This window comes from Bos taurus, chromosome 3, assembly GCF_002263795.3.
Source record: "Bos taurus isolate L1 Dominette 01449 registration number 42190680 breed Hereford chromosome 3, ARS-UCD2.0, whole genome shotgun sequence".
Lineage (NCBI taxonomy): Eukaryota > Metazoa > Chordata > Mammalia > Artiodactyla > Bovidae > Bos > Bos taurus.
The window spans coordinates 14,997,390-15,014,062 of NC_037330.1; the positions used below are offsets into that span (position 1 = coordinate 14,997,390).

Here is a 16,673-nt window from a genome sequence, read left to right on the forward strand (position 1 = left end):
TCCAAACGTATGTACAGTATCCATTTGATATAGGCTTTCTCCAGAACTTACATTATTCGCAACATTTGTAAAGAATCTGCTCTAAAGAGGCTTACGTAGAAAGTACTGTAGAGATTAGGAAGACAGGATTCCATTCCCAAGGATTTAAAACATTTTTATTGGGGAGATAACCTATAGATGGGTGAAAAAGACTTCACATTTAAATAACTATATACAAACAATGCAGATTTATATATTGGAAACAGAATAAATGTTGAGTAAAGAATATCAGGTTAGCTAACACAGCATTGTATGTTAATTATACTCCAATAAAAATTAAAAAGATTATCAGGTTAGACTGGGGCTTATCAGTACAGATTTTTCAGTGATGGTGAATCAAAGATGTTTGTGTATATATTTTTATTTTTAATGAAAGATACTCATTTGTTGTGAAAAATCAAAACATTATGGAAGGGCACAAAGTGGAAAGGAAGAATTCCATTCTTCAGTCTTTGTTAATTCTTTCGAACTATTTTCTGTGTATCTAATCAAGCACATATTTATCTTTTTTTCCATGAAAGGCATCATACTATACATGTTATCCTGCATCTGCAACTTGCTTCTTTCACTTACTATAATTTAGAGATCTTTCTATTGTAATGTGTACAGATCTCCCTCTTCTGTTTAATGGCTGTAAGGTGGTAAGGTGTTTTTGTTTTAATTTAGTTCCTCAGTTGCGCTAGCCGCATTTCAAGTTCTCAGTTGGCTCATGTGATTACTGTTGTACAATGCATATGTATTAGAACATTTCCAGCCTTGCAGAAAGTTCTGTTAGATGATGCTCATCTAAAGTTGTCTTGGGAAGAATTTCACCTTAATATAACAATTCTGTATTTTATTGACTCCTTCACAATTTTTATTTAGCAGTCTGTAGGGAAAGAGCAAATTAGCCAAGATGGTGGTGGTCAGGCTCTCTTGCCCCACAGCCTCTTGCTCTCGCCCCACGTTTTGTAAATATATGGTTATGTAACAGCTGAGATCACTTAAAGCACTGTGCATCATGATGTACCTTCTTGGTCATGGGCCACTTTTGTTCTGTAAACACATAAAAGCTGCCCCTAAAAAGCCCTTGAGGCTGCATTATGGCTGTGTGTCAGCTGTGTCAACCATGAGTGAATACAGTGTGTCTGCTGCTTCGGCTGCTGTGCCAGCCTGGGGAGAAAAAACAGTCTGCAGTTCCTATGACTCCTTGAGTTTTCTTCTAGCTTCCCTGCTTGCGCCTTGCCTACCCTGGGTTCAGAGAATAGCGTGCACAGTGAGGAACAGCAAGACAATTGGCATAGTTGACAGGATACCCCCGAGGTAGAGGAGCCTGAGGCTCCAACACATAGCATGTGTTACCAGGAGGCCACAGTTTTCTCAGTGTGGATGCTGATGGAAGACTGGGAAGTGGCAGGTAGTTCACCAGATAGCATTGAAAAGGCATTACAGGTGGTGAGTTCCCGTTTGCCTGACAAGGTGGTATGGACTGCTGCTGGCACCGTGGGGTGGATTTTCCTAACTGCCTTGAAGGCGAATATGGATAGTGCCCTTTGTGATGCCATGCAAGTGTGCCAGTTGCAAAGAGAAGAAGAGAAGTTGGAACCTTGCCTTCTTGGTGAAACAAGAGATGCATGGCCTTGAGGAGGAACCCAGTGCCTCGGACTGTGAGGTAATGAGGGACGATGCTGACAAGGCCCTATTTACAGCAGAAAGTGAAACATGAGCAGCCTATGGCCCAGCGGGAGCATCCTCAAGGGGCCCCCAGTGTGACTGAGTTCACGACGTATTGCCCATATACTCAGGTGGAGTTGGTTGACTTGGGTAAGCAGTTTCAGCAAAAGCAGGGGAACCGTTGGCAGCATAGCTTTTGTGAGTCTGGGACACAGGAGTGTTTGGTATCCTTTGTTCCAGGGACAGAATAGAACAGTTGGCATGTATAACCACTCACCCCTCATTGAGACAAAGGTTGCAGAATGCTAGGTGACTCATGCAGGGAGTGCCTAACCAAACACATACCCTGATGGAATGGATTAATGCCGTCATCCACACCATGTGGATGAATGCAGAACTCCCAGACACTAGCTATGGAGGCAACTGCAGCTGGAGCAGCAGTTTACCAGGTGTGAGAAGCACCCAGAGCAAGAGATACAAGCAGTTACATGAACTCGTGATGTGAGCTGTGATCCTGAAACTACAGATTCGTGATTGAGCTGTGAACGCCACAAAAAGCCCCTCTTCGAAGGGGTGGGCTGCCTCCTGTGGGAGGATTTGGTGAGCCCTTACTGAGAGAAGTAGAGGGAGAGCGTGCACAGCACCATTGAAAGTGTGAAGAGCCTGAAGGGGGCCCTAGCTGGCAGGGGCCGCTTTTGGGTTACACAGATGCAAATGTGGGCTGATTGGGTGAAGGCATACTGTTAGGGCTGTGTCCTGTCTTTAGATCTAGCTGTGTCCTCTCTTGCAGATTTAGAACAGTGTACTGTGAAGGCTGTGTCCTAGATTTAGAACAGGGTTCTGTGAAGGATGTGTGCTGTGATGTGTTACTAACTTCTGACTCTCTTGCAGATTTAGAAGTGTGAAAGCATTTGGAAGGAATCATGTGGGTGGGCTGTGAATGCTGCAGAAATCCCTCTTTGAATGGGTGGGCCTGGTGCCTGTGGGTGGTTTTGCGGGTCCTTAGTAAAAAGCCCTGCAGGGGTGGAGTTGCCTCTGTCGAGGCTTTCCTGCAGTCTCACAAGGGCAGACGGTGGGCTGGCCGTGGAAGATAAAGGCACTCCACATGCAGTGGGGGGCTCTTCTAGCCCCATGAGGGCAAGGACTGCAACATGAGTTCCAGGTGACACCGGGTGTTGCGTTTCGCTCTGCACTGGGGATGTAACTGTTTGTTGTAGCATCTACTGCTGTGTAGAACGTGGGTTCGAGGATCTGTGCTAACTCACCAAGGGAGTATCGTGGAAGATGGACTGCACGTGGATTGTGAGGCGAGAGACCCTGAAGGGGTGGGATGTAAGGAAAGAGCAGGTTAGCCAAGATGCTGACGGTCAGGCTTTCTTGCCCCACGGCCTCTCTCACTCGCCTCACGTTTTATAGTCACACGATTAGGTGGCAGCTGAGGTCATTTATAGCACTGTGCATGTATGTCAGATGTACCAAGTGGTCATGGGCCACTTTTGTTCTGTAAACATATGAAAGCTCCACCTGAAAAGCCCTTGAGGCTGCGTTATGGCCGTGTGTTGACGGGGTCAACCACGAGAGAATATAGCCTGTCTGCTGCTACGGCCGCTGTGCCAGCCTGGAGAGAAGACACACGTCTGCAGTTCTATGACTCCTTGAGTTTTCTTCCAGCTTCCCTGCTTGTGCCTTGCCAACAGTGTGTGAACAGTGAGACAGAATCTAAACAACATGATAGCATCAACATTAGAGAAAATTATGAGGGAGAAAAATAGCCATATTTCTGTATTCGTATATAACAAATGTTTAGTATTTTTTGTGTATTTTTAGTTATTTCTGAGTCTTACTGTAGGGATATAATTTCGTCATGCTTATGAGTGCTATATGAGTATTGTACTTTTGTCATGTATATATTGAATATGTATATAATGCTTAAATTCTGCATGTATCTTCTGTCTTATACTGAGGCATCTTAATTATAGTCATTCCTTAATTATTGGGAATTAGGGTTATTTTTTTTTCTTTTACTGTCAGTGCCTTTGTATAAAGAATTTTGGAAAAATATTATTTTAATGAGATGCACTACTCTAAGTGGGTTTACTGAGATAAATTATATGTTCATTTTTTTGACTTTGGCTGCATTTTGAGAAATTTAAGCCTTGTTTGGAGCGAGGAAGGAACTTAGCTTAGTGGGGAGAATAGATGAGATGAGTCAGCTGTGGGAGATGATCTATACAGAAGCACTGAGGAAAAGAAGAATAAGTAGTTTAGAAACTTCGGAATAGGGAGTTCCCTGGCGGTCCACTGGTTAGGACTCTGCCTTCACTGCCAAGGGCCTGGGTTCAATTCCTGGTGAGGGAACTAAGATCCTGCAAGCCACATGGTGTGGCCAAAAAATAAATAAATTAAAAACTTCAGAATAAATGTGCTTTTATTTATCTACCACAGAGTAGATTTCCTGTGGTGCTGAACATCTTAAATATTCTTTGGAGATATGAGTTTACAGTTGAATAAGTGTCTGAAACTTTTTTTCCCTAGATGAAGCAGATGATGATGATGATCCGGAATATAATTTCCTGGAAGACCTCGATGAACCAGACACAGAGGATTTCCGCACTGACCGGGCAGTAAGAATCACCAGTGAGTCTGTGTGTGTTATGAGTCCTGCTCTTGACTTTTCCACATCTAGCTTTGTTTACTTTGCAGAGTTTTGAGGGTGAAGCAGCCCACTCAAGACATTTAAGCTTCCTCTGCCTATTTATTTCTATAATTCTTTACATTGACATCTATATTCAGGAATCCTGTCAACATCCCACAGTCATGTATTGAGTTCAGTATTTGGCAGCGATTGTACCAAAGTAAGACATGGCCTCTGTCTGTAGGATGTCAGCTTAGTAGGGGGATACAGACAGGAACAGTTACAGTACAAAGTGATAGGTGCTGTAATAATAGCTTATATATTGGTGGCCTAAAAGAGGGTATAGTGTCCTATGTATACTATGGCTTGGGAAATGACTCACAAAATGATTCACCTTAGTTTAGAAGGAGTAATAAGGTTTTGGTGAATGGGGGCAGAGAGGGGTTTTGTAAATAGAAGAAGATTTTGCAGACCATGAAATTATGAAACAGCAATACATGTATTTTGAAAATAGTAAGTAGTTTGATTTAGTTATCTGAGTTGTGGTAGGAAGTTAAGCAATGTTCAGTTCATGGAGAACCTTAGATTTGATTTTTATCTGTCAAGAAAGGTCAAAAAGTTTTAAGCAGGAAATCAATAGGAACTGATTTGGATTTTAGAAATATTATTTTGATTTAATGCCAGTTTAATGTATTGATTTTGGTGGGTAAAGAGCAAGATTGGAGGCATGGGAAACAATAACTTGGCTTGAGTCATTTTTTTTTTTCTAATTTTATTTTTAAACTTTACATAATTGTATTAGTTTTGCCAAATATCAAAATGAATCCATCACAGGTATACATGTGTTTAAAAAAAATTATTGCATTGCTAGTTTGCCAATAATGGATAACATGTTTCAGGAACTGTTGATTTGTATTGAGTGTGTGCAAGTCCCTGTACTTGGATAATATACACCATATGGTGAAGGTAAAATGTTGGCTCTTGACAAGGTTATGAAGAAAGATTTATCAGTGTCCAAAAGTGCTTATCATGTACCTAAATAATGTAGGTCTTTATGTCGAGAGAATTATGTAAGCACAACCCTTTAAATGTTCGGTTTTGTTGCTTTAGTTCATCTTTCATATTGTTTCTGAGATTAGAGTGTCATTTTCTTTATGAAGGTCTTCCATTTGTTTTGGTATCTTATGATAGTTAAGGTTAGAAGAAGCACTGAAAGGAAAGCACCAAGAATCAAAGAGAAAGTGTAGGAAAAAAAGGCTTGAGGATTTAGATTTTGAGAAAACGGAAGGATTGTCTTGAAAAGTATGAGAAAAACCAAGAAAGTCTTGTGTTTCAGAAACCAAGGGAAGAGTCAAGGAGTGACTGGTCCACAGTGTCATGTGCTGGTGGTTATGAAACATTATTTGCTTGAAGCAGAAAAGTAGGAGATTGCATTTCAGTTTAGTTCTCATGCTGGAATACATTTGCCTTCCCCTTTTGTTTGTCTGTGACTTTCTTCAGTTGACCTTGAAGAACTTGGGGGCTAGGGGTGCTAAACCAGTGTGCAGTGAGAAATCTGACTGGAAGTTTTGACTGTCCCCAAACTTAACTGCTAGTAGCCTACTGTTGAAGGCTTAGCAATAAAGTAAATAGTTGATTAACATGTATTTTGTATGTAATGTATTTTATGTACTATATTCTTATAATAAAGTAAGCTAGAGAAAAGAAAATGTTATTAAGAAAATCATAAGGGAGACAAAATACATTTTTATACTACTGTTTTATGCATACTTCCAAATGTAAGTTTGTGTTAATCTGTTTACAAGATGAATTCTCTGTCAGTATCGGCATTAATATTATCTCATATGACACAGAATACTGTAGACATACATGTCACAAGCACTGGATATGAAAAATGAGAAGATAATGTGAAAAAGAAATCCGTGTTTATTATGGTGTAAGGATTCATGTATCAATGAGGAAGAAGCAACACTATGAGGGCTTGATGATAGCCTAGTGTAACTGATAGAATTGCTTCACAGTACTCTTGCCTATGGATACATGAATTGTCACAGAAATTTTATGGCATACAGTATTACAGTCATTAAAAAATTAAGATGATGGCATCAGGTCCCATCAGGCAAACAGAACGGGGAAAAGTGGAAGCAGTGACAGACTTTATTTTCTTGGGCTCCAAAATCACTGTGGACAGTGACTGCAGCTATGAAGTTAAAAGATGTTTGCTCCTTGAAAGGAAAGCTATGACAAACCTGGACAGCATATTAAAAAGCAGAGACATCACTTTGCCGACAAAGGTCCGTACAGTTAAAGCTAATGAAGAAGCAGCAGTACGATAGCTTGATATAGTGTAATTGATAGAATTCCTTCACCATACCCTGCCTATACACTGATGAAAGAACTGTTACAAAATTTTATGGCATACAATATTACAGTCATTAAAAAAAACTTAAGATCCTGCCATTCACTCCCATTATTTCATGGCAAATAGAAGGGTAAAAAGTGGAAGCAGTAACAGTTATTTTTTTGGGCTTCAAAATCACTGCAGATGGTGACTGCAGCCATAAAATTAAAAGACATTTGCCTCTTGGAAGACAAAATATTAAAAAGCAGAGACATCACTTTGCCGACAAAGGTCCATATTGTCAAAGCTCTGGTGTTTCCAGTATTCATCTATAGATGTCAGAATTGGACCATAAAGAAGACCAAGTGCTGAAGAATTGATGGTTTTGAACTGTTGGGACTGAATGGAGATCAAACCAGTCAATTCTAAAGGAAATCAACCCTGAATATTCATTGGAAGGACTGATGCTGAAACTGAAGCTCCAGTACTTTGGCCACCTGCTGTGAAGAGCTGACTCATTGGAAAAGACCCTGATACTGGGAAAGATTGAGGGCAGGAGGAAGGAGCAGCAGAGAATGAGATGGTTAGATAGCATCACTGACTCCGTGGACATGAATTTGAGCGATCTCTTGGAGATAGTGAAGGACAGTGGAGCCAGAGGTGGTGCAGTCCTTGGGGTCGCAAAGAGTTCAATACGACTTAGCACCTGAACAACATTACAGTCATATTCATGAACAGGATTGGAAACACTGTTAAATTTTTTATAATTGTGATAGATTGATACAGGGTTTCTCTAATTACGAGAGAGAGGCATACTGTAAGATAATGTAATTTTTTTGAAAGCATAATTATGAATCAGTAATAAAACTAACACATAGTTGAAAGTGAAAGTGTTAGTTGCTCAGTCATGTCCGACTCTTTGCAAGTCCATGGACTGTAGCCCTCCAGGCTCCTCTGTCCATGGAATTCTCCAGGCAAGAATACTGGAGTGGGTTGCCATTTCCTCCTCCAGGGGATCTTCCCAACTCAGGGATCAAACCTGGGTCTCCTGCATTGCAGGCAGTTTCTTTACTGTCTGAGCCACCAGGGAAGCTCTACCACATAGTTAAATTTATGTTATATCACTCACTTTATGCCTGTGTAAGGATAGGTTATCCATTTCAATACAAGTCTTGCACAAGATTTTCTAATACGTGGGCAACGATGATGATGACACAAAAACATCTCATACACTTCTTGCCAAACAATTATTAAATTTTCACACAAAGGCAAACACATCCACCACAGATAAGTTTATTAACTGTGGGCATGATGACTGTTAACTATTCATTAAGTCATAGTGGATCATCATAAAGGCCTTTATCCTCTTTGTCTTCACATTGAATCAGCTGAGGAGTAAGAGGAGAAAGAAGGGGGTTGGTCTTACTCTTCCAGGGGTGGCAGAAGCAGAAGAGGTGGTGGAGGAGGAAGGGGTGGCCAAGAGTGTAACTTTATGGAAATACATTATAATTTCTGTCTGACTTTTTGCTTTTTCATTTCTCTAAATATGTTTCTGTATGGTCCAATCCCTCTCCCCACCATATGCTTTGGTTTCAGAGTCTATATATCATGAAGGCTTCATGCAAAAGAAATCAAAAGGAGTCTTGAATAATCAGAACTCTTCTGCCAGATTGTCTGATATCAGTTTGTTTTCTGACACAGCTTCTTTGTCTTCTTGCTCGTGGTCTGGCACTAGTCTGGGAGCACTCTTCTCCATCAAGGCATCTTCTTTAATTCCTCTGGCCTGGTGTCTGTTAGCTCTTGAATTTCTCTAAGATCCAAAAGTTGAATCTTTACCCCCATGTTTTTTGGGCTGTATTCACAATCTCTTTCATAATTTCCTTGATTGGCTCTGTTGTAAATCCTGTGAATTCATGCATAATATCTGAACATGGTTTTCTCCAATGGGGAGTTATTGTTTCAGGTTTGATGGCTTTCTTGGGTTTTTCTTTAACAGCGATGGCATCTTCAATAGTGTAATCCTTCTTCCAGACTTACATTCTCTTCATCGAGGACTCTGCTGTAGCATTGATGATCCTTTCCATAGAGTATCACGCATAATGAGGCTCATAGATCCTTATGACTGCTGATCTGAAGGCTGAATTAGAGACGTGTTCGGAAGCGAGTTGATCACTTAAGACACCTTCAGTGTTGAATTCATTGGGCTCTGGGTGGCCAGGGGCATTGTCCAATATCAAAAGAAGCTTAAAACACAAGGTATTTCCTGACTTCAGGGACAAAGCATTGATGAAACCAATCCAGAGAAAGGGCCTTCTTTTTTTTATATCCAAAGACTGGTAACTCCTGTTTATCTTTTTCTTTCAAGGCTCTCGGGGTGAGCAGCTTTATAGAGAAGGATAGTCCTGGTCATAAACGAGACCATAGTCTCTGGTACATATTGGGCAATTTAGCATTTTCTTGTAATGTCATGACTGTGCTTCTGCACTTTAGCTAGTAACAGGAGGTAACTATGAAATTATTGCAGGAGTACAGTATATGCCACAGTTACTTTTATGCAGTTACGATTTCATACTGAATCTTTATATTTGTGTTTCTCTGAGTGGCACTTTGTGTCGTCTACATTTGCATACATTTTGATAAATTTTAACTTTCAGAGTAGATTTGTGTATATTTTAATGATAGTTAATGATAAAGTAGACTAGTATCTATATGCAGTTTATGTGTTCATGGCATACCTCACTTTCTCTTAAATGTTTTATATTCTAGACTGCGGTTTGTCTGAGAGTTTTTTCGAATTGTTGCACATCCCCTTCCATTTTTCCAATAAATTTATTGAAAAAACTCTGCATATAAGTGGACCCATGTAGTTCAATTCCACGTTAAGAATCAACTGTAATTTCTCAGTGAGATCCTCCTCATTGAGGATTGACTTTCTTGCTTTGTATTCCATACGATTTTATATGTCCTTTTTAATGCTCATCTCTCTCATAATTGCTTATTTATATCTTGTCTCCTCCACTAGACTGTGAGTTTCTCATGATTTTATTGCCTTTGAGCAAGTGTTTTTCACGGTGCTGATAATATTTGCTGAAGAGTAGACTTTTCTGGGATGCCTGAATGAAGGGTCCTCCTTTCTAGTCATAGCGTTCTGTGATTGTAAGTAAAAACTGGGATAGAATTTTAATTTTGTTTCTACCCCTTGTTGTCTTACGTTATCATGTTTAATTACAGTCCTTTTAAGAGGACTTATGTGGATGATAAAAATTTAAAAATAAAGAAGCTTAGAATCACAGAGTCTGGAATGCTTCTGTGATTATGTATATTTTCCTCCCACTTAAGCATTTGTTCATAGCTTCTCTGATGTGACCTTTCAATCTGTTTGGGAACCTCTGGTGACAGGGAGTTCATCAATTCTGCAGATGCTGTGTCCTGCTCTTGAACACCTCCTCAATTAACATTTTCCTTACTAAATCTGAATCTTTTATATTTGTTTTTCCTTTGTTCCTAAAAAATGTAACTTACTACCAAGTGTACGTAGTATAGTATGTTTCTTTTCCTACATTTTTTCTTTACTATGCTAAACATACCAAGTTTCTTCAGTTCTCTAAATGTCAGACTTTCCGCACTTCAACACCCAGATTACCTTCCTCTGGATATTAGCCTTTATTTTTAGGAAAATTTCTCCTACATTACGTGTTTTTATGAAACTCTTCAAACATGTGGACACCCATATACCAGGGCTTCCCCAGTGGCTCAGTGGTAAAGAATCTGTCTGCAGTACAGGAGTTTCAGGAGATAGGGTTCAGTCCCTGGGTTGGGAAGATCCCCTGGAAGAGGGTATGGCAACCCACTATAGTATTCTTGCCTGGAAAATCCGATGGACAGAGGAGCCTGATGGGCTGCAGTCCATAGGGTCGCAAAGAGTTGGACACAAATGAAGTGACTTAGCACACACACCCTCACCCATATACCCACCACCTAGCTTCTGCAGTTAAGTTTTCATATATTAACTTAATTATGCAGCTCTCCATCTATTTCTCTATCTATCTGTTAATCCTTGTTTGTTTATTCTTTTTAAAGCATTTCATAGTGAGTTGTGGATATCTAAACATTTCAGCATGCACATCATTAATTAGAACTCAGTATTGTTTACAGATTTTCTTTTTAGGTAATGTATACATACTGTAGTATAGAAATCTTTAGTGTACCATTCAGTGAGGTTTGTCGTGCCTCTTTGTTAGAGGGATGTACTCAACCCCTAAGAAGATAGAGATTCATCACCCCAAAAAGCACCTACTTGTCCCTCCAGATCAGTCCGCACATCATCCTCCCTGGTGAAACCACTGTTCTATTTTCTTATATCATAGATTAGATAGACTTGCCTCTTTTAAAGCTTCATGTAAATGGAATCATAGTATGTATTCTGTTATGTAAAGCATCTTTCACTTAGCATGATGTTTCTGAGATTCATGAATATTGCTTGTATTACCTAATTTCCTTCCTTTTTATTGCTGAGTAGGATTCCAGTGTATAAATATACCAATTTGTTTATTTGTCATCAATCCCCAGGTGTTGATGGACACCTGGGTTCTTTCTAATTTCTAGCTATCTTGAATAAAGATAGCTCTGACCTTTCTTCAAAAGTTTTGTGGACAGATGTTTCATATCTTTTGGGTCAGCTCTCTAGGGGAGGAATCATTGGTCATAAAGTAGATCTATACTTAGTTTTCTGTGAAATTGCCAGACCTTTTTTCAGTGTCTTTCCTTGTACATTGTTTTTAGAGTTCCAGTCACTGCACATCCTCACCAACATTTGGATTTTGTTTTTTTAATGCCCTCTTGAGAAGGGCTTTTATAGTGATGATCACACTCTGCTGTGATTCAGTGATATGCTTGCCTTCTTGGTTACAAGCACTGTTTTGGAGCCATTGTGTCATTGATCTTTTTGTGCACTTAAGAAACTGATTTTTCAAAATCCTAAATGTAAGACTTTAAATTTATCCCCATTATATTTCATCCAATTAATTTGAGAAAATTAGAACTCTGTCATCTGTTGGTCTGGTGATCCCTTTTAGCTTTTTATTATTTGCACATTTGATAAGTGTGTTTTCTGGGTGTTTTAGGTTGTGAATGGGATTGCTGAATAGTTCAGGCCCAAAAGTAGAGTCTTTTGATACACTACTGGAGACTTCTGTCTTGATTCCATTCAGTAGGATAGCACTGAATTCTATCTACCCATTCTCCTTTTAGTCCATCCAAGAGAGAATGTAATGACAGGAGATTTTGGTAACTAATAAACTTTGATTATCCATATCTTAGTAAAGTTTTCCTTAAGCTTTTAGATAGCCTTTTCAACACAGATTATGAATTTATCACATTATAAAATCATCTAGCTTACGTTTTTGTTTGTTTTCTCACTAGAATTTAAGCTTCATGAAAGTAAGTTTCTGTCATGTATCTGAGCATCTAGAACAGAGATTAAAGCATATAGTTGTTCAATAAATGTTTTTAAATGAATGAGTGAATGATGGATATTAATACATATGAAGATTTTGTCCAAAGCCTTGCTGAAAAAAGCTTTCTTTGTTTTCTTGAAATTCCCTGTATTGCAAAATGAAATAAACATGTGGCAACAGAATACTGTTTGGCTTTTTTGCAGAAAAGGAAGTGAATGAACTGATGGAAGAGCTGTTTGAAACTGTGAGTAATGGTCTTTGAATGAGAACTCTGGATACTAAAGCTCTGGATTCTATACTAAAGAGCTTTGGATTCTTCAGCAAGCTCTGTCCTTTGGTCTCAGGGCCCCTCTCTTCAGAACAGTGGTCTGACCAACCCATTCTCCTTTTAGTCCACCCAGGAGAGAATGTAATGACAGGAGATTTTGGTAACTAATAAACTTTGATTATCCATATCTTAGTAAAGTTTTCCTTAAGCTTTTAGATAGCCTCTTCAACTATCACATGATAATCCTTAAAGATTGCAAACTAATTTTAGATTATTCTCAGCACAGATAATTCCCTTTCTCATACATTTCTCTCTTGAAAGATAATCTGATCATTTTGAGTTATCTGTGGTGTGTCTTTACCACTACAAGGTGATAGACTGAGAAACTTTTTTTCTGGCATAAAGATTATTCCATGTGCAGAACTGTGCAAGCCCAGAAGTGAGAAAGGATCCAGTGCAAGCTCTTTCTGTGTGCCAGCATTATTATAGTCCTGTAAACCAGTCTTCATTTTCCCTGTCACTGTTGGAGTGACTTTTACATGCCCATTCCCCAGGATAATCCTTCTTTTCCTTTGCCCTCAGTTTCAAGATGAGATGGGATTCTCCAACATGGAAGATGACGGCCCAGAAGAGGAGGAACGTGTGGCTGAGCCTCGGCCTAACTTTAACACCCCTCAAGCCTTACGGTAGGCTAACTAAAGACCTTGAGACCTAGAGTAGAGGAAAAGTGTATGTCTGAGAGTGAGTTTGGAGAAGTTTTGGTTAACAATTTCCCATCCCTGACTACCTGCTGTTACTGTTATAAGGATGCTGAACCCCATTGGCAGTGTTGGGTGTGAAGTGAATAATTCTCCTTATGGGGCAGTGCAGCTCTAGACCAAGCTGTATCTGTTTGGGAAGGGAGAAAAAGCAGTAGCTGGCATTCATAGCAGCTTCTCCAGGTGAGTGGTGCTGGAGAGGTGTGTAGGACTCTGCATGGCCAGCCACAGAAGCTACCCCAAAGTTTAATAGCCACTATGTCCCTTTTGTTTTTCTGTTTGCTGTTAACATCTAGTAAAAGTTAATGAACCTTTGTTAGTCTCCAGGGCATTAACTGAGCAAACCATGAAGCACCTTCAGTAATGTCCTGGAGTCTGAAATATGTTTACTGTCCTCTTCACATGAATTAGCACTTCTCTTGTCCCACCCAGAAGGTAGAGGCTTTAATTTTCCCCCCTATATTTGTGATGAGTTTGCAGATTTCATCTGTACTTTGTTGTTATCCATTCTGAGTAGCAGCCTACTATCATTAGGTACTGGCTAGATGTCAGGGTATGGTTTGTGCCATGGATGGAACAAAGCAAAACCCAAGGACTCATAGCCTTTAATTAGTCCTTTGGTTTAACTGGAGAGCTCTGGATCCATCTGAAAGCTAGACCTTCAGGTAACGTGCGATTTAGTGAAAAAGACAAGGTATACTAACCAATATGTAAAAGTCAGAAGTATCAGCCATTCTCCATTACATTAAATACCATAATATAATCACAAAAGAAATCTCAAGAGTTCCTTTTTCCCCCCAGGTTTGTTGAGTTATAATTGGCAAATAAGATTGTAAAGCATTGAAAGTGCACAGTGTGATGATTTGATATACATATCAACTGCAGAAGGATTGCCCCATGAAGTTAGTTAATACTTCTGTCACCTTACATATTTACCTCTTTTTTTTGGAGAACATTTTCAAGATATCTTAGAGTCTGTATTTTGACCGACTTCTCCCAACATTTCATAGAAAACAATTCTAGTGTAGCAGAATAGAACCTGAGCACTTTTTATCATGGGGTTTGTTCAGTAAACGTATTTCATTTCCACTCGTCACCTCTGTGTATGAACTTTAAAAATTTGGGAATTACGGAACTACTTAAAAATTCTTATTCCAGTTCAGTTACCTTCTGATATTCAGTTGCTCTGCTTGGGCTGCTGCTGCTTTTTTTCAGCTGGAAATGCAAACCTAGCTTAATATTTGAATAATTAAAATATCACATGGAAAGTGCATTAACTGTGCTCCCCATCCAAGTAATTCTTACTAAAATCAGGTGCAGGCTCTTTTCATTATCTAGCTTTTTTCCTTTGTTCTTCTGTTCCTCGGCTAGTTATGCAGATAATCTAGAGTTTTCAGTTCTCAGTAAAACTGTATGGAGGATAGTCTCATTCTTTAGATTTTCACCCTGTGCCTGTCCATTCTTGCAGTAAATACTGAAAAAGGAAACATAATTTTTATCCTCAGAGGCTATTGAAAAAAAAATATTATCATTTAGCTATTGCTACAATCTAGAGGATTTATTGAATTACGATAACCTGCTGGTCATAGCTGCTTGAGCAGGTTGTATCCTGGTTTAGAATAGCAGCTTGGGTGTCTTCTTCTGTCTCTCACTCAGAACTAGCATTTGGATTCTACTTCAGCCCCCAACAGAGTTTCTCTCTCTCTCTCAGGAGGTGGTGGGGAGAGGGTAGTGACAGAAAGCTTGGAGGAGGAATTTATTTAGAGGCTAATGCTTGGTAGGGTCATGCTCGAACCACCTTCTCACTATTCGTCTAGACTGCCGTGTGCTTCAGGGCTTCCCAGGCGGCACTGGTGGTAAAGAACCTGCCAGCCAGTGCAGCAGATGCAAGAAACGTGGGTTCAGTCCGTGTTTTAGGAAGAGCCCCTGGAATTAGGAAATGGCAACCCACTCCAGTATGCTTGCCTGAGAAATCCCATGGAAGGAGGAGGCTTGTGGGCTACAGTCTATAGGGTCGCAGAGTCAGACAGGACTGAAGTGACTTAGCATGTGTGTAGGCACCATATGTTTTAGTTTATGCCTTTTGTACTCCAAGCTAGAAAATCTTTGAGATTTTAAGAAAGGAAGTCAGGGCAACCTGATTGGATAGGAGCTGGAGAACAGGAGAAACTGGACCTGGGGTGGGAGTAACATCTAGATTAGAGAACAGATGTTGTGCTTTGGGAAGATTCTGTATCACCATTAAGAATAAGTCCCAGATTAATGTAACTGTCAGTGGGATGTGAAAATCGTGGGTTCCCATTAGCTCCTTGGCTGCTTTGTTATCCAGACATTACCACATGTTTAGATTTTAGTTTAATTTCACCTTCATTAGTGTATTACTTAGAGTACTGATTGTAGAAGAATAGGTGGGGGACGATTCAGAACCATCTTATTTGAATCTGTGCTAAGAAATATGGGAGAAGATTTGGGTAGGCTAGGAGTTTGCCTGTTGGCTAAAGTGAGACTTGAGGATTAGCAGTAAATGGAAGTTGCTCAGACTGGCTTAGCTCATGGTAGGAAGGAACTGGATGTGTTTTGGACTCGTGAAAATATTCAAATCTAGTCATCTCCCTGTGGGGGATAGGTTTGAGGAACCACTGGCCAACTTACTAAATGAGCAACATCGCACCGTGAAGGAGCTACTTGAACAGCTGAAGATGAAAAAATCTTCAGCCAAACAGCAGCAGGAAGTAGAGAGGGTTAAGCCCCAGAGGGAGAAAGTTCATCAGACTCTGATTCTAGACCCAGCGCAGAGGAAGAGGCTGCAGCAGCAGATGCAGCAGGTAAGACTCTTCTTGGTAATGTTAGTATTGGATCATCTTCATCTTTTGAGATGAAGCCAAAAATTAGCAGCTTGTGAAATCAGAAATAGGTGTCTTGGTAACCATTGAAACCACAGGACCACAGCATCTTCATGTCGGTCAGGACCTTGAAAAGTCACCATGGTCATGTCTGTATGGCTCAAGTCAGAATGCATATCAGGACTCTGGTAGTTTTCAGAATGATAGATTTCTAAGAATCTTTAGAAATCCTTTCTGAATTTCACAGCTTAACTGCCAGAGTAGTTTTGTTTTTTCTTTTTTTCTTTTAATCTTAGTCCCTCTAGTTTGAAGTTAAATTTCCCCTGGTTCTGTCAGTTTGTTCAAGTGGAACACATCTGAGAAAAAACGTTTACACCAAGATACTGTGTTGTTCTCATAGCCTCTCTACAGAGTAAAACATGTAGGATAAAGTCATGAACATCTTGGTGTAAGGTCTTCTGGGTTCCTGAGATGACAGCATCATAACATGTCACACTGTATTATTTTCTTCTCCTCCCCAGCATGTTCAGCTCCTGACGCAAATTCACCTTCTCGCCAGTTCCAACCCCAGTCTCAGTTCGGAGGCCAGTACCACCAGGATATTTCTTGTAAGGTTTCAAATATCCCTAATCTAAAGAATTGTGTATGCAGTTAGTTAGGAAGTTATTTCTCACAGATGT

General features: G+C 39.8%; 1 protein-coding gene across 9 annotated transcripts in view; it reads left to right on the forward strand.

Annotated features, from left to right (window-relative positions):
- GON4L (gon-4-like (C. elegans)) overlaps positions 1-16,673 on the forward strand; it is a 96,335-nt gene that overhangs the window by 55,169 nt on the left and 24,493 nt on the right. For all 9 annotated transcript variants that reach the window (XM_010802912.4, XM_010802910.4, XM_005203717.5 and 6 more), the window contains 5 exons: positions 4,228-4,329; positions 12,328-12,368; positions 12,975-13,078; positions 15,777-15,975; positions 16,515-16,601. In XM_010802912.4, the coding sequence (XP_010801214.1) occupies positions 4,228-4,329; positions 12,328-12,368; positions 12,975-13,078; positions 15,777-15,975; positions 16,515-16,601 (533 nt within the window). The remainder of the gene's footprint in view (positions 1-4,227; positions 4,330-12,327; positions 12,369-12,974; positions 13,079-15,776; positions 15,976-16,514; positions 16,602-16,673) is intronic.